General features: G+C 56.0%; 4 protein-coding genes and 1 non-coding gene across 5 annotated transcripts in view; 1 reads left to right on the forward strand and 4 right to left on the reverse strand.

Moving 5' to 3' along the window:
- The window catches only part of USP24 (ubiquitin specific peptidase 24), a 59795-nt gene extending 58130 nt beyond the window's left edge, over positions 1-1665 (forward strand). Inside the window, 3 exon segments of the mRNA XM_030953060.1 lie at positions 644-730; positions 1229-1339; positions 1504-1665. Coding sequence (XP_030808920.1) covers positions 644-730; positions 1229-1339; positions 1504-1566 — 261 coding nt within the window. The 3' untranslated portion in view covers positions 1567-1665.
- Positions 1666-6387: 4722 nt separating this feature from the next.
- On the reverse strand, positions 6388-10535 carry PCSK9 (proprotein convertase subtilisin/kexin type 9). The gene is made up of 12 exons (XM_030953578.1): positions 10398-10535; positions 10110-10295; positions 9890-10013; positions 9554-9687; positions 9069-9210; positions 8807-8994; positions 8507-8690; positions 8097-8267; positions 7549-7700; positions 7288-7447; positions 6872-7053; positions 6388-6649 (listed from the first exon to the last, which is right to left on the reverse strand). The coding sequence occupies exons 1-12, from the start codon at positions 10533-10535 to the stop codon at positions 6488-6490; spliced, it is 1923 nt and encodes a 640-aa protein (XP_030809438.1). The 3' UTR covers positions 6388-6487.
- Positions 10536-12492: 1957 nt separating this feature from the next.
- TRNAG-CCC lies at positions 12493-12563 on the reverse strand. Its single transcript has one exon. It is a non-coding gene; the product is annotated as a tRNA-Gly (tRNA).
- Positions 12564-14813: 2250 nt separating this feature from the next.
- BSND (barttin CLCNK type accessory beta subunit) lies at positions 14814-17616 on the reverse strand. The gene is made up of 4 exons (XM_030953966.1): positions 17440-17616; positions 16401-16480; positions 15835-16083; positions 14814-15084 (listed from the first exon to the last, which is right to left on the reverse strand). The coding sequence occupies exons 1-4, from the start codon at positions 17614-17616 to the stop codon at positions 14814-14816; spliced, it is 777 nt and encodes a 258-aa protein (XP_030809826.1).
- Positions 17617-18896: 1280 nt separating this feature from the next.
- Positions 18897-26128, reverse strand: TMEM61 (transmembrane protein 61). The gene is made up of 3 exons (XM_030953676.1): positions 26071-26128; positions 22021-22430; positions 18897-19406 (listed from the first exon to the last, which is right to left on the reverse strand). The coding sequence occupies exons 2-3, from the start codon at positions 22374-22376 to the stop codon at positions 19109-19111; spliced, it is 654 nt and encodes a 217-aa protein (XP_030809536.1). The 5' UTR covers positions 22377-22430; positions 26071-26128; the 3' UTR covers positions 18897-19108.
- Positions 26129-27906: the final 1778 nt, after the last annotated feature.

The raw sequence follows: 27906 nt of genomic DNA on the forward strand, positions 1-27906 counted from the left end.
AGATGGCTCTAAAGACAAAATACTTCATTTCTTACAAGGACTACTTGGATGCAGCTAATCTGGTGCAATGCCAGAATTTCAGTAGCCCCCCACATGTTTCAGGCATAAATGCATTTACAGTGAATAAAACCAAGTGTGAATGGTTGCAGTGATTATTCTTTGCTATGTGGGAAGCTTTCAGTGCCACTGTATTCGTGTTGGGAGGCTTCAGCTTTTCTAAAAAAGCAGTTTTCCATTGCCTGTGTGTTGATGCAGGAGAATGTTTAAATGATTGGATTCCTTACAGAATCATCACAGCTTTGCACAAAGCACAGCTGCCGACTGATGCAGCTTTTCCTCCCACACGTGTAGTGTTTGTTCTTCCCTCTAAATTCAACATAGTTTGGCCAACATATCTTTCATAAATATCCAAGGACACTCTGGAAACGTGGAGCTCAGCAGAAGGTGGGTGCTGGTTTGCAGCTGAGGGACAGTAACCTTTGTGGCTGCATTTTAAGTGTCTGTGCCCCAGATCTCCAGCTCGCTGCCAGAGGGTTCAGGAAGCTTTTTCCAGTCTTAGTTCACCTATCATCACAAGTGGCTGAGGCTTTACACAAGTGAAAATCAAATGGCAAATGTATGGCTTTCTTGGCTTTTTATGCAGATGTCTGAACATTACTGGGCTCCTCAGAGTAACGTGTCCAATGAAACATCCACTGCAAAAACCTTCCAGCGCACTATTTCAGCACAGGTATGTGTCATCCTGGCAGAGGATGTTAAACTTGCTTACTTCTTTTCTTGGAAGCATCTTTGGGTTTGGCAGCTTTACTCACCATCCCTGCAAGTGTTCAAAAAATATGTGGATACAGCACTTGAGGCCATGGTTTAGTGATGAGCACGGTGGTGCTGCTGGTTTGGCAGTTGGACTTGATGATCTTAAAAGGTCTTTTCCAACCTTAATGATTCTTTGATATTTCAGTGCACTTCAGGCTGGTTTTCCTTTGGAAGCTCAGCCCCTGTGGTTGTTCCTGGAGAAAATTAACCCTTGAGTGATATTAGTGAATACTCACTAATGAGTATTCACTCATTAGTGGTAACTCAGCTGTCTCACCACTCGGCTGTGGTGACTCGGCTGTCTCACTACAGCAGCTATTACTGTTTTAAAACAATAATAATAAAAATGTTAAAAAATGTGAAATGAAGGGATCACCACAATCCCTGACACTCTCTTGGACTGTTTGCTACTCAGGACACTCTGGCCTATGCCACAGCCCTGCTGAATGAGAAGGATCAGTCTGGAAGCAGCAATGGGTCAGAAAGCAGCCCTGCCAATGAGAATGGAGAGAGGCACCTGCAGCAGGTAAAATGGGAGCAGATTTACCCCCTTACACCCTGGTGTGTGCCTCTGTGGGGCAGCTGGTCCCTTGGGGTCAGGTCAGAACCATCACTGACCATACTGTGAACAACTGTGTATTTACAAAAGTGACTGTGTCCTTCTCTCCCTGTTCCCTGTGTGTTTGAAAGGGCTCAGAGTCTCCTATGATGATTGGGGAGCCTAAAAGTGACCTTGATGATGTTGACCCTTAGAGGAGACCCCTGTGAACACAAGAACCAGCTCAAACATTCAATGCCTGGTCCCTGCTGGAACTGGAGTCGTGTTGCTGATGCCATTGGGAGTCTGGGGGAGCAGTGGCTTCACAGGACCAGAGGAGATGCTGGAGGAGGTTGTTTCCCTGCAAGATAAAAGCATTTTTTTAGCCACAAAGGCTTCAGATCAACAAATGCTCTAGAAAACTGCATCTTCACCTGCAGTAGCTTGTGACAGTCCAAAACACCGAAACCAAGTTTGTCAAGAAGATTTTATCAAATACACAAACGCTAGTGGTTGAATTTTTATGTGAACATTAAATGAGTGAATGTAAAACTGTTGCTTTTCTGTGATGCTGCAAAAAAAAAAAAATTTTTTGGTTTTTATACAGGAAAAAAAAAAAAGAAACAGACTGCCCTTATGTATGGAGGGCAAATTTTTAATCTTTCTGATAATATTGAATAGGAATATTCAAATTTCTGTAAAGATGTGTGATGACTTACATTTCATTGTAAAATATTAGTTAAAGAATGGGTTTACATAAGGACTTCTGTATTTAATATGTCTCCCTGCTAATTTGTAAAGTTCTTGGTGAGAAAGATCAGCAGGATTGCTCTGCAAGAAGAGTGATTCCTTGGTAAAGGAGCTCTGGAATGAGTCATCTTTCCCAGTACCCTTCCAAAAACCCTTCAGACAGCTGGGAAGGGCAGTAAAAGAAAAGCTTTGTTCTCTAGGTATGCAAGCATTTATTATTCAAGGATGATGGTGAATAAAATTTAAAAAAAAAAAGAAAAAGTTAATGAGTAGTTTAAAAGAAAAAAGCACTTTAAGAAGGAATTCTGTTGCAGTTTTACTCATTACATTTTTTTAACCTTTGGAGACATATTGAATAAAATGTAGTCTCAGTCATGGATCTGCAATCACTTGCTTATGCTTTGAAATAACTGAGAAAGTTGGTATTGGTTGTATATGATGAATAATTCCTTGAGTGAGCTGGGAACACTGTTGTGCAGATTTTAGAGCAATTTTAACACGGGGAAAGAAAGAATTGGCTTTGTTTGCATTTTCACTTGACCAGGCAACGTTTAAAATATCACAGCTCTTTTAATTTGCTCACAAATAACTGGAAACCAGTTGGGATGATTTGAGCACAGTTTTGTTTTCCATGTCAAGTGCAGTTCAGTGATTGCTGGCTCTGGATTCGAGCTTCTTTTGTGCCAACTAACTTCATCTTTTGTACATTTTGTGTTTGTCACATTTTCTGCACTGCTTTTTGCCTTTATTTATGGATTCTGCCTTACTTTAAAAAAATTATATAAACAAACATGCACAGAAACGGGGGACATCTTAAGGAGTGCCTGGGTACCTCCAGAATAGACAAATTTGCCAAGTTAAAGGCACAACCAGCCAAAAAGTGCCTTTTTTTTGTTTCTTTTCACAGGCTGCTGCCAGAACACGGAGCAGCAGACAGCTTTTCACTGTTGTGCACTAATATTGAAAGTAACCAGTCATTTCACTGTTGGAAGGAACCACGGGATGGGATGTCAGCTGTACAGCTTTGTAACTTATTGCGGGGTAGGATGGATTGCAGGGGGGCACCACACTGTCTTCACAGACACAGGGCAGAGTTAGCATTTTGTAAATGTTTCTGATGATGTGCTGGGACGTTTTAAATGTGACGCGTTTTAAATTAATTTCAAACTAATCATTTCTTACAGAACCCCCCCCTTCCTTCCCTCCTTCCCCCCACCCCCAAATGCTTTGGTAATGGGCCATGAATCTTCCCAAGGAGTCAGTAGACAGCGGTGATGGGAGAAGCTGGTCATGTTCCCATGGGTTGGCACCACTTGTCACTTCAGGTTCCTGTTATTTCCTATGGAAACAACATCCTCGCTAGCCGCAGGCCCAGGGAAGCCTTGGTGGGAATTGCATCAGGATGGCTCATCACCACTGTCTACTTGAAACCAATACAAACTTTTTCACCCTTCTGCTCGCGCTTGTACAAAGTCAGTGGTTATAATTTGCAATAAGATGATACTTGGTCACTTATTTTTGTTTCCAGCTGCTGTCATTCAAACCTGCTGAAGATTATTTTTTTGGAAAATAGAGTTCGACAAAAAAAAAAAAGGAAAAAAAAAAACCAAACTAGTTTTTGTGTAAATTGTGATGCATTTATATGTTGTAATTTTTACTGCCAATCTTTTTGGATGAAAATGTTTTTATACAGCTTACAAAATGTTCAGTGAGGAGCAGCCGCAGCCTGCCTGTGAGCACTCGGGGAGATATTGTCCAATTAATGCATAGACATTTGGCACTGGAAAAATAGGCAGTCTTGATGAACAGTCTTGGGATTCCTGGTCAATGGAATAAAGTTATTCCTTTCACAGAAAACTAGTGTAATCTTTAGACTGTGCACACACTGTTGTACTCTTCTCTTGTTGATCCTCTTACCCTGAACCTCCCCAGGCCAGCCCTGCAGATGCTGAGCTCCTCAAGGGTGCCCTGATTGCTGCTTTGGCTCCTGTCCAGAGTCAGTGGGAGCAGCTGAGTGGCCCTGGAGCTGCCCTGCTGTACATCCTTATGCGTGTGCTGGGGCTCTGTCACATCTGCACCTCTGTGCAGCTTCTCCTGCCCTCAGCAGAGTGATTTACCCTGGCCACGCTCACAGTGGCGGATTAGAGCGGATTTTGTGTGTCAGATGTGAGATTTGTGGGCGAGCTGGGTGTGAATTCATCCTGCCTCCCACAGGGGCAAGGGCCAGAGGGGTGCACACACAGCTGGTGTTCCATCGCTCACTTATTTGGGAACCAGGAGGGGCAGCCGGGCTGCCATGCCCCCTCTGCCTTTGTCCCCTGCTCTAAGGACAAGGACTTCCACTTTTCCAGCCTGACCCAGCCTCTGCTCTCCCCTGCTGGTCCTGGGAGCATGGGCTGGGCATTGCCAAGTGCTGCCAGGACTGGGATCAGCAGCCCTGGGATCAGCCCTGCCCTCCTGGCTGTGAGAGGCTTTCCCACCTACCCACGTACAAGGCACAAAGCAAGGGCTAATCTTTTAATATTGTTTCCTTCCACCAGGCTTATGAAGGTTTGAGCTGAGCTGGGGAAGCTCTGTCTGGCTTATCAGGCGTGGAACAAACTCACACCTTGTGCTGGACCCTCCCCTCTCCCAGGGCCGGCAGCAGAGCTGAAATCCTGATGTGTGTTTTGAGAGGTGACAGCCCCAGGAACCTGCTGAGAAATCACCTCGGTGTCAGAGCTGTCCAGGAGCTCTCAGGCTGACATCCCTTTTTTCTTTTCTGCCTCTTTGTGCAAAATTCAGGTTCCAGCTGAATGAAATTATGGGCTGTAATTATGTCCATGTTATATAATTACATGTTTAGATTAGGGTTGGGCTTTTGCCCGCTTTAGTTAACAAGTAAGAATTAGTTTCAACCTTTCAAAGTGCTGTTTTGTGCTGGGTTTGTCTTCTCTGCCAATTAAAGCCAGAGTAACAGAGCTGCAGGGGGCTTTTGGATGGGGAAAAACGCCCAACCCAGCCAAGTCTGACAGGTTAACCTGGAGCTTGTGGTATCAAACTGTGGGGGTTTTTATGATCTGTCCTCAGATAACACCACAAAAATTACACATTGTAGCACCAGGAGGCTGCTGAGCACTGAGAGAGAAGTGAGACCCAGCTTTGGTGGCTGCTGGTGCTTCTCAGCCTTTCCCTGCTCTGAGCCAAGCTTTGTCTCCTTCCTGGGGCTCCAGCCCTTCCCAAGCGAAGGAACAGCAGCAACCCAAGTTCAAGGGCACATTCCCAAAGCTGGCTGATGTTTGTTTCCATAACTGGGAGCGTTTCCCCTGCACCGCTGTTGTTAAAACAAACTCCTGGTCTCGTGAGTGTGGGGACAACACAGCCCCAGAGCACAGCCCAGCTGTGGGCAAGGTGTCTGTGCCAACTTCCAAAGGTGCCAGCTGCCATCCAGGAGCACCCTGGATCAGATGCCACGTGGGGCTGCTCACTGACAAAGCAGAACCCCTGCTGGATGGGTCCCTTCCCTCTCCCAGACCAGCTCCCCAGGGGGATGTCTGTGAAGGCAGGCAAAGGACCACAAGAGCACAGGCCTATGAATTTTATTTTAAAAGGACATTTATAAAATGCTCGTTTATAAAACTCCAAGTCAATATTTAAGGTACAAATGTAAACACTAAGGTGCTATGAAAGATTTTTCTTCATTCTGGGGTTTTTTTACAGCTTCCTACAGTTCTATGTGTCTTGGGAAGACCTGAAACTGTTAACACATAACACCAGCAGATCATTAACTTTGACTCAACAACAAAAAAAGCACTAATGAAGCAGTAGCTGACTGTAGCAATGCAGATAAAAATCTAATTAACAAAGCAGGCTGTTTAAACTAAAGCCCTTACACTTGACTCAAAAGTAAAGAAATCTCCTAGGAATACCATTAGGCAATTATAAAACTGCCCCAAAATGGCTAAACTAAGATTTTCCAGGTGCTAAGCAGCATTAGCTGACAACTAATGAGCAACTAAGCAGGAAAGGAAGGAGTTATCCTCACAACACTTTCTTCTTTAAAAAGTGATTTTTTCCTATGCTGGGTGACAACACCACGGCTTGTTCTGGCAAGGCGTTTATAGGAAGATCCAGTGCATGGCAGGGAAAGGATTCTGGGAGGACTCCAGTGATGGGACAGGGCTCCAGCTGCCTGGGGGATGCTTGGAGGGCTCTTGCAGAGCCACCCTGGATGCTGGCCCTGGATCCTGACCCCGCTGTGTGCAAGGGGGTGGCGAGTTCGGTCATATCTGCATGTCAGAGCATGGATTGTTCTGGAAACCCTGGGAAGACACCGAGCCAGGGACACACCGGTCCAGCAAGGCCTCCATCCCTGCTGTGCCCCAGGAGCCTCCCCTCTCTCAGCCCCTACTGCCGGCTCCGGCAGCAGATGGCCACGGCCACGGCCCAGCTGCTGCCAGGGCCAGCGGCGGCCACGCAGGAATTGTCCTCAATGTGTGCTTCCATGGAGCCCTGGGACAGCGTGCTACAGCCTGTCAGCGTCCAGCCATCCCCACAGGACACTGTCACCTAACGGGGGGAGAGGTCACCATCCATGGCTCAGCACAGGGCTGCCCGTCCCCGATGGCCCCACAGCTCAGGGTGATGTGACTGCTGCCACCCATCCCATCACAGCTGGGGACAGCAGGGAGGGCTGCGGTTGGGACAGCCACACCCAAAGCCATCAGGGTGGCAGAGGGACATGCAGACACAACAGCAGGGCAGAGGAGCACGGCCCATCCCCATCCTTACCTTGTCCTCGTGTTCCAGGGCCGTGTGCTCCTTCAGCCGGCACTCGAGGCTGGCCCTGGGGCAGCACAGGGCGTGTGCCACCGCCTCTGTCCTGCTGGCACAGCGGCTGGGCCCCCTCCCCAGCGCCTCCACGGGCCTGCCACCAGCACCCAGCACCACGGATGGGGCCTGGAAACTGCACCCTGCCCGGGGGAGAGGGGATGTGGGCACAGGGCAGCCATGGCAGCATCCCAGCGCACACAGTGGGGCCAAGGATGTCCCAGAGAGCCCTGAGCCTTCCCCACCCTGTGCACACAGCACATGCACCCCTTCCCTGCCACCCCAGCAACCCTTTTACGCCAAATCCCAGAGTGTTTCTGGTAGGAACACCCTTGTCCATCAGGCCCAAAGGTCCAACCCCGTGTGTTGGGTGTTACCAGCCAGCACGTGTTCTCCTGGGGAGCACTGGGCCCCCTCGGCCCCCGGGGATCCGGCCTTGGTCCGGCACCCAGCCCTGGGCCACGTGCAGCACCTGGCGATGGCATAAACGCCCTGGCCCCCGCTGTGGGCCACGCACTGCCTCTGCCCGTGCTTGTCCTGTGCATGGGCACACGGTGTCACCGCGGGGGCCGGGGGCAGCCCTCCGAGCCCAGCGGGCCTCCAGGGACAGCCGCTCCGCTCTGCTCTGCTCTGCTCACCTCCATGCGCTCCCCCAGCCGGCCGCCGCTGCGGGAGAAGCTGGAGCAGCTGAGCATCTCCTCGGTGCTGGCGCAGCGAGCCACGGCCCTGGAGCGCCGGGAGAGCCCCGAGCGAGCCGACCACACCGAGCGGCAGAGCAGCCGCTGCTCCTCTGCAACGGGGCCGGGGCGTCAGCGGCGGGGGACACCCGCAGTGACACCCACACACCCTCAGTGTCACCCTGAGTGTCATCCACAGGGACTCCCACAATGACACCCACGGTGTCACCCATATTGTCACCCACAGGGACACCCACAGTGCCACCCATAGTGTCACCCTCAGTGTCACTCACAGTGCCACCCTCAGTGCCACCCTCAGTGTCACCCTCAGTGCCACCCAGTGCCCACGGCACCAACCAGGCTCCATCCATCTCGCCTATCCCTGCCAGCGGCTGCAGCCAGGCTCAGCTGTCCCGGCTCAGCTCGGGGGACATTCCCTGCCGTGCTTCCACCTCTTTCCTGCTCAGGGCAGAGCCGTGCGAGCACCCAGCGGGCAGCGAGCTCCTCACCCGCCGCCAGCCGTGCGGGCAGCCCCGCCACGCTGTTGGGCGTCTGCAGGCGCTGCTCCTCCGGGATCCAGGCCGTGTCCATGGCGCCCTTGCTGGAGAAGCGCAGGAGGCGCTGGCGGAGCTCGGCCCGGCTCAGCCGGGGCTCGGCGCTGAGCAGCACGGCCGCGATGCCTGCAAGAGCCCGGGAGTGACAACCAGAGGGGACAGAGCCGCCTACGCGGCGCTCCCGTGGGCAGCCGGGCTCCGGAGACACGGCAGAGGCATCTCCGCAGCCCGTCGGGAGCGCTGTGCAGGCTGCAGCGCCCGAACGAGACACACCAACCCCGTGAGTCAGGGGGCACAGAGAGCTCGGGCATGCCTGGAGCTCTGTGCCAGCATCAGCCCTCCCTGCCCCTCGGGGCACAGCTCGCCTGCCACATGCGCGGCCGCCTGCGAGGTGCCGCTCCGCGCCGTGAAACACGTGCTGCAGTCGCTGGAGGCGCCGATGATGTCGTCCCCCGGGGCAAACAGGTCCACGCAGCGGCCAAAGTTGGTGCCCAGGGTGCCGATGGAGGCAGGCTGGTCCTGGCTGTCGGTGGCGCCCACCGTGATGACCTGGCAGTGACAGCACGGAGGGGTGGCACGCCCAGCCCCAGCCCACGCTGCTCACCCAGGGGATGACCTGCAGGGATGAGGGGGCACCCAAGCCTCAGGGCCCCCCACAGCCGTACCTCCGGCTCGGATGCAGGCGAGTAGAGGCAGGCATCGTCCCTGTAGTTGCCGGCAGCCGCCACCATGACCGCTCCGGTCCGTGCGAGCCGCCGGCAGCCCGCGTTCAGCGCGGGGCTCAGCGCTCCGGCCAGCGGCAGCAGCACCACCCGCGGCCGAGCCCCCAGCGTCCTCCCGATGGACTCCAGGGCTGCGAGCGACAGGACACCATCGCAGGGAGCTCCGGGAGGGATCCCGCTGCTCTCGGGGCACGGGGTCACTCACCCATGAGGGTGCCGCTGACGGTGCCCTTCCCCTGGCAGTTCAGCACCCGCAGGCTGCGGATGTTGGCGCCCCTGGCCACGCCGGCGTCGCGCCCGCTCAGTACCGCGGCCACGTGTGTCCCGTGGCTGTCACAGTGGCCGGCCTGGCACGGCACGGGCACCGCAGTTCCATGCCCCAGCCCATCGCATCAGAGCAGGTTTGTAATCCCACAGTGTCCCCTCCACCCCTTCCCACCTTCATTCTCTCTTACACACCCGTGCTACCCTAGAACACTCTCCTAGAGAGGCCCTGCCCGACTCAGCCATATCTCCAAACAGATCCCAATATCCCCCAGGACCCCAGCTCGTGTTGCCCATCCTGCCCAGCATTTTGGTCCAGGCCAAGTGTCTCCCTTGTCCTGGAAAGCTTCACAAGCCCGGCCAGGATGTGGTGGGCGCAGGGGGATGCTCTGGCCAGGATGCAGCACGTGGCAGCTCAGGACTCACCTGCCTGTGGAAGTGGGTGCCATCCTCCTCGGGGATGCTCTCGAAGCCAGTCACAGTCACCCTGCCCTCGATCTCCCGGTGGCTGCTCTGCACGCTGCTGTCCAGCAGGTAAATCTCGGCCAGGTCACCTTTATCTGCCAGGGATGCAGCAGGGGAGAAAGGCAACCTCCATCACAGGGGGTGTGTGATCATCAACCTTCAGCACAGGCCAGCTGGGCTGCTCCCAAAATGCAGCTCCAGACCCGCAGCACCATGGGGCAGAGGAATATTCCCATCCCTCAGGGAGAGGGGACCTGACTCTTCCTCAAAGCCCCCCTCACACACCCCAGCGCTTACTGGGAGGGCTGTAGGCGCCCGAGCTGGGCTGTGGCCGCAGGATCCTGCCCAGGTTCCAGGGAATGCTCTGGGCAAAAACGTAGGCATCCTCCTCAATGTACTTCACGTGCGGCAGCTTCAGCGCCTGCGGGGAGGACACAAAGCTCCTGTTTCCCCCCAGGGTGCCCACTGCCACCAGCGCCCAGCGCAGCTGCTGTCCCCTGCCACCACCGTGTCCTACCGTGTCCAGGAGGTCGCTGCTCATCCTCACCAGGAAGGCGGGCAGCAGGTGGAAGACGTGCAGCAGCTCGGCCAGGTGTCCCCGCCGAGCCGCCCGGGCCTGCAGCCGCCGGGCCGTGCCCCGCAGCTCGGCCGCGCTGCCCTCCCGCAGCATCACCACGTAGCGCCCGGGCAGCCGCCACGACGCCTGCGGGGACACCGGCATGCCGTTCGGGACACACAGATACACAGACAGACACACAGACACACACCCAGGAGCGGGGCTGTCCCCCCTCCCCACGCTCCTCACCTTGGCGGCGCGATGGAAAGCAGCGGGTCCCGGAGGAGCGGCCCCGACGGCGGCTTCCCCCTGCTCGGCCGCCCGCAGGGCCAGACCCAGCTCCGCCAGCGCCAGCACCAGCGCCAGCTCCAGCGCCCGCGGGGACATCCCGCACCCCGCGGGCACACGGGAGACGCCGGGACCCTCGGGGCTGGGGGTGGCACCGGCGAGGACCCCCTGCGCGACCGCCGAGGGGCCGGAGCGCACCCGCGGAGAGCACCCGCGCAGGTCCCGGAGAGCACCCGCGGATTCGAGATCCCGGAGCGCACCCGCGGGTCTGAGATCCCGGAACGCACCCGCGCAGGTCCCGGAGCGCACCCGCGGATCTCAGGTCCCGGAGCGCACCCGCGGCTCTGTCTGGCCGGGGCTCAGCGCGGCGGGGCGCGGATCACGCCGCGGCCGCGGGCCCCATCGGGCACGCCGGGCGGGTTAAGCATTAACGGGGCCGCGGGGAGGGGGCGATGGGGCCGCTGCTCACCCCGAGTCCCGGCGGATCGCTGGGGGCTCTGGCGAGCAAAGCGCAGCCGCTCAAGGACTGCTTTGAGAAAGGGCTGGAAGCTTTAATGTGCCTCCTACTGCTTCACTCCACGAATGATTTCCCGTGAAATCCTCTAATCCTGTTTGGGCATTTTTTACAGAGTCGTCACACGTGGCAGATGCCCTTTTTGCGGGGTGATTTCGGCGCTTTCCGCGGGTCCCCTCGCCGCTTCCACCTCTGCCCCTCCGCCGCATCGGCATCTGCCCCACATCCCCAGTGACCTCCGGCAAACCCCGGCCCTGCTCCCGGCTTTTCAGGGAAATAGGAATTCAGGAAAAATATTTGTGGTTTTGGCTGGTTATTTATAAGGTCTTCAGAGGTTAAATGTTTATATGGATGCACACGTTTTATACAGATGGGTGTGTTTCGTGTGGATGTGTGTGGTTTGTATGAATATATGTTTTACTTGGTGTACATATTATAATTATGTGCATGGTTTGTATGCACATATATGTTTTATATGGATGTGTGTGGTTTGCACGCAACAATATGTTTTAAATGGATGAACATGCTTTATAATTATGTGTAATTATGTGTATTATTTATAATTATAATTAATTAAAATAATTTTATAATTAATGGCTCGCATGGACATTAATGCTTTGTATAGGTGTGCGTGTTTTACAAGGATGTGCATGGTTTATATGGATGGGTGTGTTTAATATGGATGTGAACAGTTTGCAGGGGAAATGTTGATTTTTTAATGAGACCTCAAGCCTGAGCTCTGGTTTGGGTGACTGCAGGGACACCAGGCCCAGCTTGGCACCCCTGTGCTGCACAGAGCTGACACTGGAAGGGGTCAGCGTTCAGGGCACTGATCATGGGATCAAGCCCCACTCCTGATTTTTGGCTCAGCTTCCTCGGTGCTGCAAAGCCCCACAACGCACCACAGGGGCCTCAGGAGGCTTCTGAGGCAGCTGAGCACAGGGGGATCCTGTCTCAAGGGGGACAGTCCCCCTCTGTCTGCAGCCTTTCCCTTTTGCACAGGGGACAATCTGTGACTTAGGGGACAATCTGTGTCCCAGGGGACAATCTGTGTCCCAGGGAAGGATGGAAGGAGCCCGAAGAGGAGGGAGGGGGTGGCAGAAATCCCCCAGTTCCACGTGCATCCCCATGTGCTGATGAACCCGTGGGGGCCTTGGAACCCTGGGAAGGGATCCGGCCCAGCTCTCACACTCCAGTATCTGCAGTAAGGTTATTTTTTTTTTAATTGAGAATTTATTCAGAAATAGCCCAAAATTTGCCCCTGGTGCAGAAGAACTCTGTTTCAGCCCGGGCTCCCTGCGGAGCTTCCAGCGAGTGTGTCTGTGTTAAGGTGGGGAGGAAGGAGAGAGCAGAGGGGGGACATCAGAGAAGATCTCAACGAAGGGGAAGGGCTCCTAAATCCCTGTTGCCGCCCCTTCGCGGGGAGAGATGGAGCATCCCGTCGTTAAAAGTAAAATTTTCCCCACTTTTTGGGGAAATCACGCGGATTGCAGCTACTTACTGCCATGTCACAACCCGGCAATGTCAACGAGGACGCTGCGCTGCACCAGCCGGGAATCGAACCCGGGTCGCAAGAATGGGAATCTTGCATGATACCACTACACCACTGGTGCGCTGATGCCGCCTCCCCCCGCGGGGCACCAAGGCTCGGGCCCGTCCCTATCCCGCGTGGGCAGCACCGCCGGTCCCTCCCGTCCATCCGCCCCCATCCCCGGGGGTGACCCGCGGGGGCAGCGGGCGGTGCCCCCCGCTCGGGCCGAGCCGGGCCCGGGGCCGCGGGCGGCGCTTAATGCCATGCAGGAATGTCCCGGCTCCCGCAATGTTTAACCTCGGCCGGCGCTGGAGCCGAGCCCTTGGGCTCAAGGATGCTGTGCCGGCATGGGGGATGCACTCCCATGCGCCAAGGGTTCCGTGGGGGCAGGATCCAGGCTCCGTGTCAGCCCCTCCCCTGCCTCTGCCGGGAGAAATGCTTCTGAAAAACAGATTTCTCCTGCCAAAAAAGAAAGTGAGTGCCAAGCCATGAGGTAGGAGTCTCTTCTGTGAGGAAATTCTGGGAGAGCGCTCAGCCTGGAGAAGAGAAGGCTCCAGAGACACCTTGGAGCCCTTTCCAGCACAGAGACCCCAGGAGAGCAGGGAGGCACTCTGGGCTGTGAAGCGCTGGCACAGTTTTCCCAGGGAAGCTGTGGATGTGCCATCCTTGGACACATTCAAGGCCAGGTTGGACAGGCCTTGGAGCAACCTGGTCTGGTGGAAGGTGTCCTTTGGAACAAGATGATCTTTAAGGTCCTTTTCCAGCCCAACCATTCTGTTCTTCTACAGGTAAAAGCTTCTGGGTGTCCACCAGATTGCCACACTCCACAGGAGCAGTGACACAGTGACATCCTGCCCTGGGCACCCTCTGGAGCTCAGTGAGATGTGGCTCCGTCCAAACAGCATTCCCAGAGCTGCCACCACACTCCCCCAGCCTGGGAAGGACAGGCAGGAGCTGGGTCCATGCAATCCATGTGGTAATGCTTCCCCTGGAGAGCAGCTCACAACCCTGCGCCAATGTTTAGCCAACAGTGCAGCCTTCATTCCCCACCCTCCTGTTGGCCATAAACACCCCAAGTGCTCCCTGCCCTTCTGCCTGGTGACACCAAGGTGAGCCCAGGGTGCAGCAGTGTCACAGGGCTGTGACACCTCAGGCACAGCCTTTCCCTGCACACCCTGCACTGTACCAGCCAAGCACAGAACATCCCTGCAGGGCTCTGGGCCCTTGGACAGCTTTCCCACACTTTTCCACCTGGGGGTTTGGAGCTGCAGGGTTTTTAGCTCCTTCCAGCTCAGTTCTGTGATTCTATGGGACTTGCTGAAGTCTCCTCTGCCAGCAGATGTGTGCTCCCAATTCTCCTGGGGCCATGCCAGGCACAGGCAGACCCAGCCCAGCTTTCCCAAAAGAGAGCAAGGCACTCTCAGCATCCCCGTGCTGTTGGGTGCTTTGATGCAGACCCAGCTGCCCTGGGCAGGCTCAGCCTCACAGATCCCCTCAGTCCTGAGCAGCCAAAGGTTGTGGCTCCCAGCAGCTCTGCCATCTCTGCGTGCTGGGGACAGGTTTGGAGAGCCCCTGTGCTGTCCCTGTCATGGTGACAAACAGGCTGAGATCCACCCACGTGGTTTGGGACAAACACTTTTTATTCACAGAAGTTTGGGGACAGTGGGTGCCAGCCTGCAAAGCCACCTGCAGCTGTTGACACTGACCCAGCAGCCTGTGCAAAGGCAAAGCCACCACCTCGAGTGCCATCACCGGGGTTTTGGCTCAGCTGTGTCCTCCCCCCTGTGCCCCCAGGAGTGCTGGAAGAGGTCCTTGTGCAGGAGACAGGGGACAGCACAATCCATCCCCTCCATCTCCCCTCTCCCAACCTGGCTGCCTGCTGCAGGAGACTCTGGATCGAATTTTAATTTCAGCAGAGTGGGAAAAAGACTTTGAGGACATCTCTGCCTGATAAAACCCACCTGCCCTGAGCAGTTTTACCCACCTACACCTGATCCTGCTCCAAACAGCACAGCCAATCCTTTCCTTTCCCAAGCACAGCCCTTAGCCCAGATCCTGCCCAGCCCAGCTTCTCTGTGCCCACCCAAATGGCTCTGGCGAGGAGGCCCTGTCCCATATTCTGTTGAATTCAGGAGCTGGGTGTTCCCCCTTTGGCTCTGGGGGAAACGACATCCTCCTGAGTGCCTGGGTGTGCACAAGGGTGCAGCACGGCCCAGGCACGGGATCCTGGGGCCGCTGCACTTTGGGGGACAGCCCCCTTTCCCCCAGGCTATGACCGGTGTGTCCCCTCCACGAGGTGAGTCCGTGCCAAGTGGCCATTCTTGCCAGGAAATCAGTTCTCAGGCTCGGACAGGCCATCGCTCTCCTTGAGCAGAGCATCCGGCTCCTCCTGGAGCCCGTAGTAGAGCTCATCCTCCCTGCCGGGGCCCCTCCGGGCGGCTCGGGGCTGCTCTCCCCGCTCCGGGCGGCCGGGATGGGCGCAGCAGGGCAGGCTGCGGCTCTGCGGCGTGGGGCTGCCGGGCACGGAGCCCTCCAGCGACGGCGTGTCCATCTCCTCCAGCAGGGATGCCAGCGGAGCATCCCCCGGGCCGGGTCGGGCGGGGCTGCGGGGACACCGAGCACCGAACGCGGCTGAGCAGGAGCTGCCATCCCCCCGAGCGCTGCTCGGGCAGCATCCCGGCTGGACCAGCATCACCGGTGCCCCGGCTGGGTGGCTGGAGCGACCTGGGATGTCTGTCCCTGTGCCAGCCCTCGGTGCCTGCTTTTTTGGGGACAGCTGCCCGCCAGGTTCCTGCTGCCCAGGGGGTGAAGTAATGGCTGTCCTTGCATTTCCTGAATCTACAGCTGGGATGGGAAAGCACTGCACCCATCCCAGCTGTAGCTACATTTTGGGAGAAGCCCAAGTCCTATGCCCCCAGCCTGAACAGTGACCCCCATCACTTGCACGGCCCTCTGGGACCTCCCTAACCAATACTTGGGCACCATATGTGGCATCTGGTTTGAGGGTGACGTGCAGTGCATCTCTTTTCTACCAAAGTCTGACCAGGAACTTGGGGGTTATTCTTGTGAGGGACGCTGTTTATATTGAAAAACGAAAAAAAAAGCAAAATGCAAAAACACAAACATCAAAATACAAGACCAAAGGCCATCTAAATTTCCTCCTGGGAAATAATTTGGTTCAGAGAATCCTCGTGGGTTGAGACTCCATCCCCACCATTCGGCGGGGCCAAGGGTGTGGAGGCTCAGTGCTGTGACAGCAGCAAAAAGCCCTCTGCATCCTCTCCCTGCCCCAGCACTGGGGGTCTGATCCTCCCATTTTCACCCCACATCCCAAGCCCTCAGGCACCACCTACCAGCTGCTGGGCGCTGTTTCCCGGCGGGATGGCAGCTCCTGGAGGGGCTCTGCAGCCGCGTGGTGCAGCTCCCGGTGGATCTCTGCCGTGGCCTGCAGGGATGGCTGGGAGCAGCTCCGGGGCCGAGGGGGCTGTGCCCGGGCTGGGGCTGGGCCCGAGCTCACCTCCTGCCTCTGGACCTGCTCGTAGGAGGGCAGGCTCTTCTCGTAGGGGCTGCTGGCCTCTGGCTTGGGGCAGGGGACAATCAAGCTGCAGGCAGAGGGGTAACAGGGTGCTGAGCAGACCTGGACGCCATGGAGCTGGGAGATGCTCAGGCACATGCACACAGGGCTCCATCACCTGAGGGAGAGGCTTTAGAGGCCACCAAGGCCGTGTCACTGCCCACACCAGCAGCAGAGCCAGGGGATGCCTGCAGGAACACCCCTGGATGCTCTGCATCCCCCAGCATCACTCAGTCCCTCCCAGCCTGATCCCTGCTTGGCACTTTGTGCTGCAGGACACCAGGTGCAGCTGTGCTCAGTGTCAGAGCTGCCCCAGGGCACACATCACCCTGCTGTGGGACCCACCCTGTGTCCTTGTGTGGCAGCACCGTGGGTTTGTGGTCCAGGAACCGCTCGGCCTCGAGGTCGGCAGGGACGAACGTTATCTGGGGGAAAAGAGAGGCAGAGCCCAGGGCTGTGCTGGGCAGCACAGGGACCCAGCCCTCACAGTGGGGTGAGTGTCCCTTCAGCTGGGCTTAGGGTCTTTCCCCACCCTGTTTGGATGTTTCCCTTGGAAAGGGCACTTCTGAGGGCAGTCAGTGAGGAATGAATGAGCCCAGCACAGCCCTGCTCTCAGTGCCTTTCACACGTGTCCCCAAGCCCAGAGGGAGTCCCAAGGCCCACACAGGAGGTCAGTGGTCAGGGACCACACCGAGGGTGTCCCATCCTTGAGCCTCCAGCACGGTGGCAAAGCCACATGTCCCTCCTGGCTGGGGCTGAGCCCAGCTTTGAGGGGCGCTGCTTTCTGCTCCACCCCAGTCCCACAGAGCACAGCTGCTTCCAGAGGTCCCAGCTGGTCCTGGGTCCCGAGGTGGCTCCCCCACATTCTGGAGGGCAGCCAGGTTGTTGATGGGCCACCCAGCAGTCCCAGATCAGTCCTACAGATGCCCTCTCCTGGAAAAAGCCCATTTCTGCCAGAGCCGTTCCAGGGCGGGGACGCGTGGCTGCGCTGCGTGCCCGCTGTGCCCTCTGCCAAGGAGACTGCCAGCCGAGGGACCCCCCGACCTCCACGGCCACCACTGTCCCTTCCCAGGAGCCCTGGGAGCCTGCCAAGCCCCAGAGCCCAAGGAAGGGCTGCGTGGGAGAGGTGAACACAAGTTTATTTCCTTGGGATTATTCCCTGCTGTCTACTTGAAAGCAAAGCCCCAGGCTCAGGGGTGAAGGAGATGGGGCACATCCTGCAGGCATCAGCAGGGCAAAAACCTCCCAAAACAATTCTCCTTCCAGATTGCTGCAGCTAGCTTCCCCTGGGGAAACTGAGGCTGCACATCCACAGCAGCCAGAGCCCCCCAAACCCAGCCCTTGAGCCCCCCAAAGTTCCCAGCAGCAGCAGGAAGGATCCTACCTTTGGGTAGCACTGGCACATGCTCCATGTGATGCCCACGGCTACCAGCAGCACTCCCAGGACACAGAAGGTGATGTAGTACTGGGGCTTTTCCATGCTCATGATGAACATGCCCAGCATCACCAGGAAGAAGCCCAGGATGATGAAGCCATAGCGGAAGGTCTTCTCCTCTGCCATGGGAGAGATTGTGGGAAGCCCGTGCACCTGAGGCTGCTGAGCACACCTGCAGCGTAAGGCAAGGAGTGGTTTCTCTCTCCAGAGGCTGCCAGGAGCTGCACGTCGAGCTGGTCCTGCCCAGGGCTGAGCCAGCCAGTTTTTAATGGGTTTGTAATGAATGCAAACACTGCCCCGCCGTTCACACTCCAGTGGAGCCACCCGGCACGTGGCTGGGTAACCTTCCCTGCAGCACCCTCAGCCAGCCCCACACCTTGGGGACAGGGATAACCTTCCCTGCAGCCCCACACCTTGGGAAGGGACAGGGATAACCTTCCCTGCCAGACCCCACACCTTGGGAAGGGACAGGGAGCACTGCAGGGATGGGGACCTGCAGACCAGCTGGTGCTGCTGGGATTTTCCCAGCCCTGGGCACTGGAGCTGGACTCAGTCATAAATCAGAGGTGGCACAGCCCCAGGTGAGGGGGATGCCAGGCCCAGTGAGCTCTCAAGGGCTGCGGGGCTGCAACAGGAAAAGAGGGAGAGCTCCGGGGTCGTTTTGGAGGCTGGGGGGTTTGGAGCAGACCCTGCCTTGCTCTGGCTGAGTGCTAAGGCTGCCTCACTGAGCTGTGAGGGAGGAACTGAAGCCAGAAAAGCATGGAGTGAGGTTGTTCCACCCAGGGAGAGTAAAGACAGAGTGTCCCTGTGCCCTGTGTACACTTAGGTTGGAGCCGGGGTGTTAAAAGGTGTCTCCTTCCCACCACACATCCGACAGCCAGACAGAGTTTGTTTTGATTTATTCCCTTGATTTATTCCCTTGATTTATTCCCTTGATACACCTGGTTTATGACAAATAATTCTGTTACAAACAGTGTGTTAGACGTGGCTGTGGCCACTGTGCAGCCCTGCAGGGCCAGGGGGGGCCCAGGGCAGCAGCCGGCCTCTCCTCTGGGCAAGGCTGCACTCCCAGCCGGGGAGGGCAGGCAGGAGGGGGCTGTGCCACTCAGGATGGCTTTTCCAGGAGGCTGCTGACACGCCAAGTGCCCTTGGGTGCTCTGAGCACAGGCACGGCCCACTGAGCACGGCCAGCACCAAGGGAAGTGAGGCGTGGGCAGTCGGCATGTGGGGAAACAAGGTGGAGAAGGGATGGAGACAGGGCTGGAAGGGGCATTCACAGGGAAGTGAGCGGTGCAGACAGAGCTGGGCTTTCTGTGCCCAGATTACTCAGCGTGCTGCACATTTATTATTGAGTGGGCAGGCCTGACAGGAGCTCCCCAGGGTGAGCAGGGAATGCAAAGCCTCCGAAACCAGCAGTGCTTTTATTAAAAATATGAAAGCTTTCAAACATGCCAGCTACCCGCGATGCTCTGAACACATCTCCCAGCGCCGGAGAGCCGGGCAAGCCGGGCTGACCCTCCCCAGGGCTCGCCCACCCTCCTCTCGCCCCGTGCCGGAGGTTTGGGGCTCAGTTTCCAGCGGGGGGAGCGGGCAGAGTCCCGGGCCGGGCTGGCGGCGCTCAGAGCCCCCGCACGATGATGCTCTCGATGATGTTCTCGTAGCTGGGGGGCGGCGTCGCCTGCGGCTCCCGGGGCTGCGCGGGCTCCAGCCAGGAGGGGCTGGGGCGGAACAGGGCGCTGTCCGAGGAGCTGCGCCGCCGGCCGCCCTGCCAGCCCTCCTCCTCCTCCAGGTAGCGGTACAGGGGCGGCGTGAGCTCCTCCTTCCTCCCCGGCGCCTGCACGAAGGCCGGGGCAGCCTGCGCTGGTCTGCAGCTCAGGGCTTCTTCATAGCTGGGGATGGCGCTGGAGTCCCAGGAGCTGCGAGGGGAGAGGAAGAAACCCAGCAGTGCACACCATCAACATCCCAGCGTCCACCTGGGGCATCCCAGCACCCAACTGGGGCATCCAGCGTCCAGCTGGAGCATCCCAGCACCCCTGGCACATCCCAAAACCCAGCTGGAGCATCCCAGCATCCAATGGAGCATCCCAGCACCCAATCAGAGCATCCCAGCACCCAAATGGGGCATCCCAGCATCCAACTGGAGCATCTCAGCACCCCTGAAATATCCCAGCACCCCACTGGAGCATCCTAGCATGCCTGGAACATCCCAGCATCCAACTGGAGCATTCCAGCATCCAACTGGAACATCCCAGCATCCAACTGGAGTATTCCAGCATACAATTGGAGTTACCCAGCTGGAGTATCCCAGCACCCAGCTGGAGCATCCCTGAGCATGATTAACTTGTACTGGGGACAGCACATGGGCAGGTTTTGCTGAAGTGTCATGGGGTGACCATGTCAGCTGCTTCCTGGCTTCCATGAGGTTTTTAAGATGGTCCCAAGGGGCAGAAGAGCATCCTCATCATGCTCAGCCCCTAATACTCCCCCGAAGAACAGAGGCTGCTGACAGCTGAGGGGGGAATTTGGCACAAGGACCAGGACAAGCAGAGAGCCCCCATGGTCACACCCGGCTCCCAGGCCAGCCAGAGCCCTCCCTGCCCTGGCCAAGCCTGCTGCCACTTCCAGCAGAGCTTTCCTGAGCAAACACAGCTCATGCACGGGGAAAACCTCTGACAACCTCTGCCCTGCTCCTGGCCCTGCTTGCTGGGCATGCTGTGAAACCAACTCATCCCTGCAGGTGGAAGCCAGCCCGGTGTGCTGGGGAGCAGCAGGCACAGCTGGCCCAAAGGAAAAGCCCTGTGCTCCACAGGGATGGCCCAAAGGAAAAGCCGTGTGCCCCACAGGGATGGCCCAAAGGAAAAGCCCTGTGCTCCACAGGGATGGCCCAAAGGAAAAGCCCTGTGCTCCACAGGGATGGCCCAAAGGAAAAGCCCTGTGCTCCACAGGGATGCCTCCATGGTGACCTTGGCAGATCCCTGTCCCAGACAGACCACCCCGGGCTTCTCTGCCAGGGATTTTGCCAAGCAGCTGAGCTTGCACAGGAATGTCACCTTGGAAATGTGGAGAGGGGGGATTTATCCAGCACAGGATGCTTTGCTGGGGCTGGAGGAGCTGCTGCAGCTCCAGCACTGCCAGGGTGCTGCATCCCATCCAGCCAGGGAGCTCAGGGAAAGGGACATTCCCACAGGGGCACAGCAAAGTCCCTCCCTGGGACAAGGATCCCCCCAGACACCCAGACCTGCCCTGAAGCTCACAGATATTCAGAGATGGGCTCTGAAACCCCTGGAGAACCAGGAAGGTGCCTCCCACTCCAGCTGTGTTTGGATGGTTTAATGTCCTGAAGAGTTTCTCTTAGTGCTGCTTTTCCCCAGAGCCCCATTTCTGCTGGAGCCAGGATCTTTGCTGTGACCCCACAAAGCAGCACTGGGAAGGGCTGGCTGGCCCCGCTTCCACAGCAGCCTCCAGAAAAAAAAAAAACCAAAATAAAACCTTCAAAAAAACCCCCAAAAAACCAAACCAAATAAAAAACCCCAACCTTTTGATCAAAAAACTTTTAAATGAAGAAGTGGGAGCAAATCTCAGGCTCACACTGGAAGATCCAGGGGACCTGAAAAGCAGCAGTGGTGTTCAAGGCAGGGCAAGGAGTCTTTCTATCCCTTGAAACTGGCTTCATAAAGGACCCTCTGCCTACATTCCTATCTTGATGCCATCCCAAGAATTACTTTCCCTATTTTTTTCCATATTATTTTTCCTTTTTTTTCCATATTATATTTCCTTTTTTTTTCCCCAATATTATTTTTCCTCATTCTTTTTCTAGGAAAAAAATGCCAAGACTTTAACTCCCTTGTAAGCAAGACTTTGCTTCCTTTAAAGGCCTTATAAACACCCTCATCCTCACAGAGCATCGCAGGGCTGCCAGGCCAGCACTGGAGCTCTGAGTGACCCCTCCCCACGCCCACATCCAAACCTGCATTGGCCAGAAAACCAATGAATTCTTCTGCTTGGTGGCCCTGCTAAGGAGATGTGTCAAGGGGCAAGGAGAGCTGGGTGCAGGGCAAGGAGAGCTGGGTGCAGGGCAAGGAGAGCTGGATGAAGGTCAAGGAGAGATGGATGAAGGGCGAGGAGAGCTGGATGAAGGTCAAGGAGAGCTGGATGAAGGTCAAGGAGAGATGGATGAAGGGCGAGGAGAGCTGGATGAAGGTCAAGGAGAGATGGATGAAGGGTGAGGAGAGCTGGATGTAAGGCAAGGAGAGATGGATGTAAGGCAAGGAGAGATGGATGTAAGGCAAGGAGAGGTGGATACAGGGCAAGGAGAGCTGGGAGCAGGGCAAGGAGAGGGTGGCAAGGAGGGGATGGGCAGGCAGGGTTGACATTAATGAGCAGGAGCATCTGCTCGGGGGGCAGGAGGAGAGCGCAGAGCAGGGCTGCTGCCGCTGTGAGCTCGCCAGCCAGCAAGGTTCAGGCTCAGGCACAGCCAGAGCCATCCTCCCCCTGTGCCCAGCCCGGCGCCGGCAGGGACGAGGCTCCCACCTGCAGTTCCACTTCTCCGCGGGCTCCGCCGTGAAGTACTGCAGGTCCCGGGGGAAATGGTACTGGTAGCGCCGGGACACCACCCTGGCGTTGGCCTTGACGGACCACAGGAGGCCGAAGATGAGCAGGATGCCGCCGATGCCGCAGCAGAAGAAGCTGACGGAGCGCAGCAGGGCGCTGGAGGAGGAGGAGGAGGAGGAGCTGGGCACGGCCTCGGCATCCCGGGGCGGCAGGAGCCGAGCCCCGCCGGCCGAGCCCACCTCGCCATCGCTCCACCAGGCGAAGCAGAGCGTGCCCGTGACCAGCAGCACGGCCCCCGTGATGGTCAGGCCGTAGCGGAACGAGGCGGCGGCCATCCTCCGGGAGCAGCGATTAGCAGGGGACAGCACCGAGGCAAGGCATGAGAGAGCCTGCAGGACAAGAACGGGACAAGGCTTGAGAGGGAGAAACTCATGGAAGACCTGCCAGAGAGAAAATGACTGGGCGAGGAGGTGTCCGGGGCTTGCAGACCCTTTAGCCACATCATCATCATCATCATCATCATCATCATCATCATCATCATCATCAATCATCATCATCATTATCATTATTAACAATAATAACATTAATAGTAACGTTAATATTATTGTCTTTTTTATTATTTTTTTTTTTTATTTTATTTTATAATTATTAATTATATCATTATTTTATTTTTATTATTTTTATTTTATCATTAATAATAATGTTAGTATTATTATATCGTTATCATTTTTATTATTTCTAAATTTATTATTATTATTATTATTATTATTATTATTATTATTATTATTATTATTATTATTATTATTATTATCCTCCATCAGAAGGGGCATTTCCACCATATCAGATAGAAAGAAGAGCAAAGTCAGCACCAGGTTGAACCCATAAACTTCCCAACAGCCTTGTAAAAACACCCCAATTTTCAAGGAAAAGCACAAAGGCAGGATGGACATCCCAGCTCCAGGCTCTCTCAGAGCTCTTCTCTTTGGGTTTTATTCCAAATTTCCTCCCAGACCTGGAGGAATGCCAGCTGGGTTTCCTGGGCTTTCAAAGCGCGGCTTATGGAAGGGGTTGGAGAGAGGGACATAAATTTAAGACATCATCACTTCCAAATTATCAGTGTGCCTGTTTTCTCCTCCAGAACAGATGACATTGGAAAAATCTGCTCAATCTTCATCCACATGAAGTTTGGCACACAAAACTTTGCTCGCCTGGGGCAGCTCCAGTGCAAACTTTCTCAGGTTCCTGTCAAGATCGATCCTGCAGGTGTTATCATCATCTTCACCCTCCCTATCAGGGTGGTTTGGGGTTGGTTTGACAACCAAACAGGCGAGGTAGTGCCACATGTTCCTGCTGGGTGGCTCTTCTCAGCTAAACGTCACATGCAGAGAGTTTCCCTGGTGCTGGAAAACCTGGGGAGGGGGAACTGGTTTCTGATCTCCATCCCCATTGCTTTCTCCAGCAAACAGCAGGCATCTGCTCCCTGAGCTTGTGCATCTCCAGCTCCCACCTAACCAACTAACCAGGGAGGGAGAGAGGTCCCCCCCATCCCCTCTGCTCACTGCCCAGCAAGAAGATGCAGGCTCAGCTCCCACTTCTCAATGGACAAAAAGCTTTGGGCCATGTGGGAATGAAGCACCAACACCCCCAAAGAGGTTCAGTCCTGGGGGGCTGCGCTGGGAAGGTTTGTCATGGTGGCAGTGCCAGCGGAGAGCCTGCACATCAGGGGTGGCCAGGGCAGAGGAGGTGGTGGACAGGTGAATGACCCACACTGAGCTGTCACCTTCGCCTTCATCACTGTACCTGTGTGTCAGCAACAGGACCATGATGTGGTGGCTTTGGTCCCCATTCCTCCAGGCAGGGCTCATCTCCTACAGAGGGGTCCTAAATTGTACCCTGAGGTCTGAAAGTGCAGAGCCAGAGCCAGGCAGGGAGCAGAAGTCCAGCAAGGACTTGGTGCCATCAAGGTCAGGGGGAATTATGTTATTTCAAGGTGTTATTTATCAGATGGGCTCGCTAAATGGAAAGCCAAATTACCTCGTAGTGAAAGAGGCACTACCTGATCTAATCAACATTTAATGAAGGAATCTGATGAGAAATGAGATTTGGGAAAGCTGCAGGAGTGGGAGCCCCCAGCAGCTCACTCCAGCTTTGTCCCAGGGTCACAAGCCCAAGATGCCACCTGGGCTGGCTGTGGCCAGTGCCCATCAGCTGGGAAGGCAGTCCTGTTCCTGGGCTGGGAAAAGGCAGAGCTTCCCTCTGTAGTGGGGGCATGTTTGGATGCTCCCTCCTGAAGCGCAGGGGCTGAGCTGAGATGGAGAAGAGACTGCTGGAGGTGGTGTTAGATGCTGTCAGGGGTCAGCATCCCCAAACCATCACTGAACATGAGCAGGACACAGCAGAAGAGCTGGACTCGGGTTCCCTTGCATCAGGAGATGCTCAGGAGAGCACAAGGACCCCACTGACCTGTGAATGCAGCTCCTTTGCTCAGCAATGCGTTTTCAGGTAGAAATTTCAGCATATTGTTTAAAGAAAAAACAAAATCACCCAAAGAACCCCTACAGCAAATCTCTCAATCCAGCTGTGTGGAAATGTCAGGTCACTCCAGACTGAGACGCTGCACTGCACCTGCACCAAGAGCTGAAACGTTCACCTCCTGCAACAAGCACTCTCCTCATTCTGGGGTCAGACAGGTGAGGTCTGGGAGATGCCCTGAATTCCCTGGTGAGCTTTAGGAGATGCTGTGATTTCCCCTGCCTGGGCACGGGGAATTTTGCAGCCTCCAGCACTGAGCACATCTGGGAGAGCTGGCAGCGAGGGGGAGGAGGAGGGAAGGAGGAGAAGCCTCCGATGGAGGAGCCTCTGGGAGGTGATGGATTGACAGCTCGAGAGAATAAACTCCTCTCTCTCTCTCTCTCTCGACGCACCCAGCGCGGCGCGGGGAGCTCCCCAGCCTCCGCGCACGGGCGGGGGCAGCTCCGCCGCCACCGCTGGGTGACATCGCCACCGCACCGTCCCCTTGCCAAGCCCCCTCCCGGGCTGCCACAGCTCTCCCGAGCCTCTCTGAAAGACCCGCGGTGTTTTCTCAGCACAGCAAACGCTGGAAGAAGAGCCTGGAGGAGCAGGGAGCGAGGTGCGAGGCTGGGGCAGCACCTCAGGCTCCCGCAGCCTCTCCCGGCTCCACTCCCGGGGAACTCAGCATCTGCACAGAGCCAGATGTGGCTCTCCCTCCCCACGAGCATTCCCAGCACAAGTTTTCACGGAGCCGCAGCAATTGCCGGCTCTCAAACGCCCTTCTCCACTCTCCGAGCCCCCCTGACATTTTGTTCTGCCCTGTCTCCTCCTCTGACCTACTCTGAAATAGTTTTCCGGGGAATAGATTTGCACGTTTCATGTACAAACAGATAATGTTGATAGTTTACATAGTTCCAGTAAGCGGCTGAGAATAGCAGCCCCCATATAAAGTTATGCAGATGGTGATTCATAGGGTCTACTAAGCATTACTCAGAAAAACGCTCTTTTCAAGCAACATGAGAAAAGAAAAGAGTTTTGAACCTCTCCCACCGCCATCAAGCAGAAATCCACCTCCACACCCGTCCCTCCACGGCACTTACAGTCCGTCCTTCCGTGCGGGGCTGGAGACCTTTAACGACGGAAGAGGAACAGAAGAGATGCACAGAAGAGATGCGCCAAACAAAGCGTGAGCGCGTCTTTAAGGAGATCCCTTCCTGCTTTACCCAAATTTGCTGTTTTGTTGTGACAATTACCAGGGAGGGTTTGCTCCCCGTTCAAAGCAAAGTTACAGTGATGCCTTGGAAGAGCTTCCAAGAACTCCGGTGCGCTCATCCTGGCGAGGCAGGTGCGGACAGAGAAGAGCCCGTGTGCCCCCCTTTGGGGCCGTGCCTGAGCCCCGCGTCCCCTCCCCGGCTGTGCCCGTCCCCGAGGCAGCCGCGGGGTCTCTCCCTGGGCACAGCCCCCGGTCGGGGGGTGTCCCCTCCCGTGTCCCCTCCCGTGTCCCCAGCCTGTACTCACCGCCGCCGGCAGCCCCGCTCCGGAGCGGCGGCTCCGTCAGCGCGGCCCGCGGGGCGGGGGGGGGCCGGGGGCGGGCGGGGGCGGCGGCGGCTCGGGGCGGGCAGGGCCCGGAGCTCCGGCACGGCACGGCACGGCACGGCACGGCACGGCGGCTCCCAGCTCCCCGCAGCCCGCTCCCGTCCCGTCCGGTCGGGGCGCGGCGCTCCCGAGATGGAGTTCGGGATGCAGAGCCCGCCCTGCGGCTGGGACATCCCTGCTGTGTCCTATGCGTGGGACACCCACGACAGCAGGGTCGCTGTCCCAGCCTTGCTTTGTGACCACTTTAGTTCTCCTCGGCTCTGTGTCTAACGCTAATATTGTCCCTTTCCCTCGTTCATGGAATTAGAACGGTTTGGGTTAGGAAGGACTTTTTAAAGGCCATGTAGTCCAACCCCCCTGCAAGCAGCAGGGAAAGCTTCAACTAGATCAGGCTGCTCAGAGCCCCGTCTCACCTGGCCTGGAATGTTTCCAGGAATGGGGCATTCACACTTCTCTGTGCCAGTGTTTCATCAACTTCACTGTAAAAAAAATTTCTTTATGGCTAATCTAAGTCAACCCTTTTTTAGTTTAAAACCATTACCCTGCAGCACTCAGGACACCTGGATATTAAACAAGCTGAGGGTGCTGTGATCTGAATTTCAGGATGGTCGGTATGACAGCATCTGGATTCAGGCATAATTCCTCATCACAGAGCTGGAGGGAGATTTGATCAAGAGCTGCTGTGCTGTGCTGAGGCTGTGCATCTCACACATCCACAGATGCACAGATGCAGCACGCTGCCCTTGGGCTACAGCTGGGCACCACTTACAGGCAGAGCCTTTCCTGTGGATACCCTGGGCTGCTGCTCCTGCACTGCTTGGAGCTCCTCAGCTCACAACCAGCTCAAGGTTTACCTGCACGTGCTGCAGGGACTGATGCAAAGCCCCGCTGTGGAATCCACATTTGCTTCAAACATGATGAGAAGGCACTCAGCCCAGCTGAGAACCCGTGGGTGCACAGCTCCATTTACCTGCAGCCACTGTGGAGTTTTACAAAAGGCAAACTGAGGCACACGGAGGGCTGGCTCACACAGGAGTGGCCCTGCAGCAGGTTGGGTCTCCATCCAAGAGGAGCATGGGGCAGGAGTCCCCAAGGCCAGCACCCCGTGATGTGGGGGCACTGTGAATCAGCAGCCACTCTGTTGAAGGACAATAAGACAACTTTTTCTGCTCAGATATTGTATTTAACTGAAATTTGATTGTCAAACAGCATCTGAAGCACTTCAAGGTTGTGTCAGTGCACGGCTCCCAGAGCTATTCCCAGCGCAAGGCTGCAGAGGGAGATGGCTTTGTGCCAGCACACTGGTTTTTCAGCCCCAAAACCATCCACAACCCTCTGCCTTGCCCAGAGATCTGGTCTGCAGGCAGCCAAACCCATGACAAATATTCCACCACAAGGCAGAGGCTGGAAGTGCTGAGTGCTACCAGCACCTCTGTCTGCTTAGCAGCACCTTGGCCAAAATGTGTTTTCCCTCTCTGAGCACTTTCCTGCAGGTGGATAAGGTGCTGCAACATGGGGCACAGGGAAAAGGCTTCTCCAGAATAGACAGAATATCTGTGCAAAACAAGTGAAACATCCCATGTACAGCGAAACTGCAGTGGGGAAAACAAGGAGATATAAAAGACAGTCACAGCCCCTGCAAGAACAAGAACAAAGGAGGAACGGGGAAGGAGATTGTTCCAGTAATTGCCTCCCCCAGGTAAGGATGCTGAGCCTGAGCAACGCTGCTGGCACAAAAAAATGCTGCTTTTTGATTCA

This window comes from Camarhynchus parvulus, chromosome 8 (assembly GCF_901933205.1).
Source record: "Camarhynchus parvulus chromosome 8, STF_HiC, whole genome shotgun sequence".
Classification (NCBI taxonomy): Eukaryota; Metazoa; Chordata; class Aves; order Passeriformes; family Thraupidae; genus Camarhynchus; species Camarhynchus parvulus.

Bases quoted from the DNA above. Each gene is read 5' to 3' on its own strand.
- PCSK9 (XM_030953578.1), bottom strand. From the start codon at position 10,535: ATGTCCCCGCGGGCGCTGGAGCTGGCGCTGGTGCTGGCGCTGGCGGAG. The intron at 10,014-10,109 runs GTAGGACACGGT...TCCTCCCCGCAG, and splicing joins GCAGCGACCTCCTGGACACG to GCGCTGAAGCTGCCGCACGT. The intron at 6,650-6,871 runs GTAAGGATGGGG...TCCCCCCGTTAG, and splicing joins CCCTGGAACACGAGGACAAG to GTGACAGTGTCCTGTGGGGA.
- BSND (XM_030953966.1), bottom strand. From the start codon at position 17,616: ATGGCAGAGGAGAAGACCTTCCGCTATGGCTTCATCATCCTGGGCTTC. The intron at 16,481-17,439 runs GTAGGATCCTTC...CTTTTCCCCCAG, and splicing joins TGTGCCAGTGCTACCCAAAG to ATAACGTTCGTCCCTGCCGA. The intron at 15,085-15,834 runs GTAGGTGGTGCC...GTGTCCCCGCAG, and splicing joins GAAACAGCGCCCAGCAGCTG to CCCCGCCCGACCCGGCCCGG.
- TMEM61 (XM_030953676.1), bottom strand. From the start codon at position 22,376: ATGGCCGCCGCCTCGTTCCGCTACGGCCTGACCATCACGGGGGCCGTG. The intron at 19,407-22,020 runs GTGGGAGCCTCG...CTCCCCTCGCAG, and splicing joins GCGGAGAAGTGGAACTGCAG to CTCCTGGGACTCCAGCGCCA.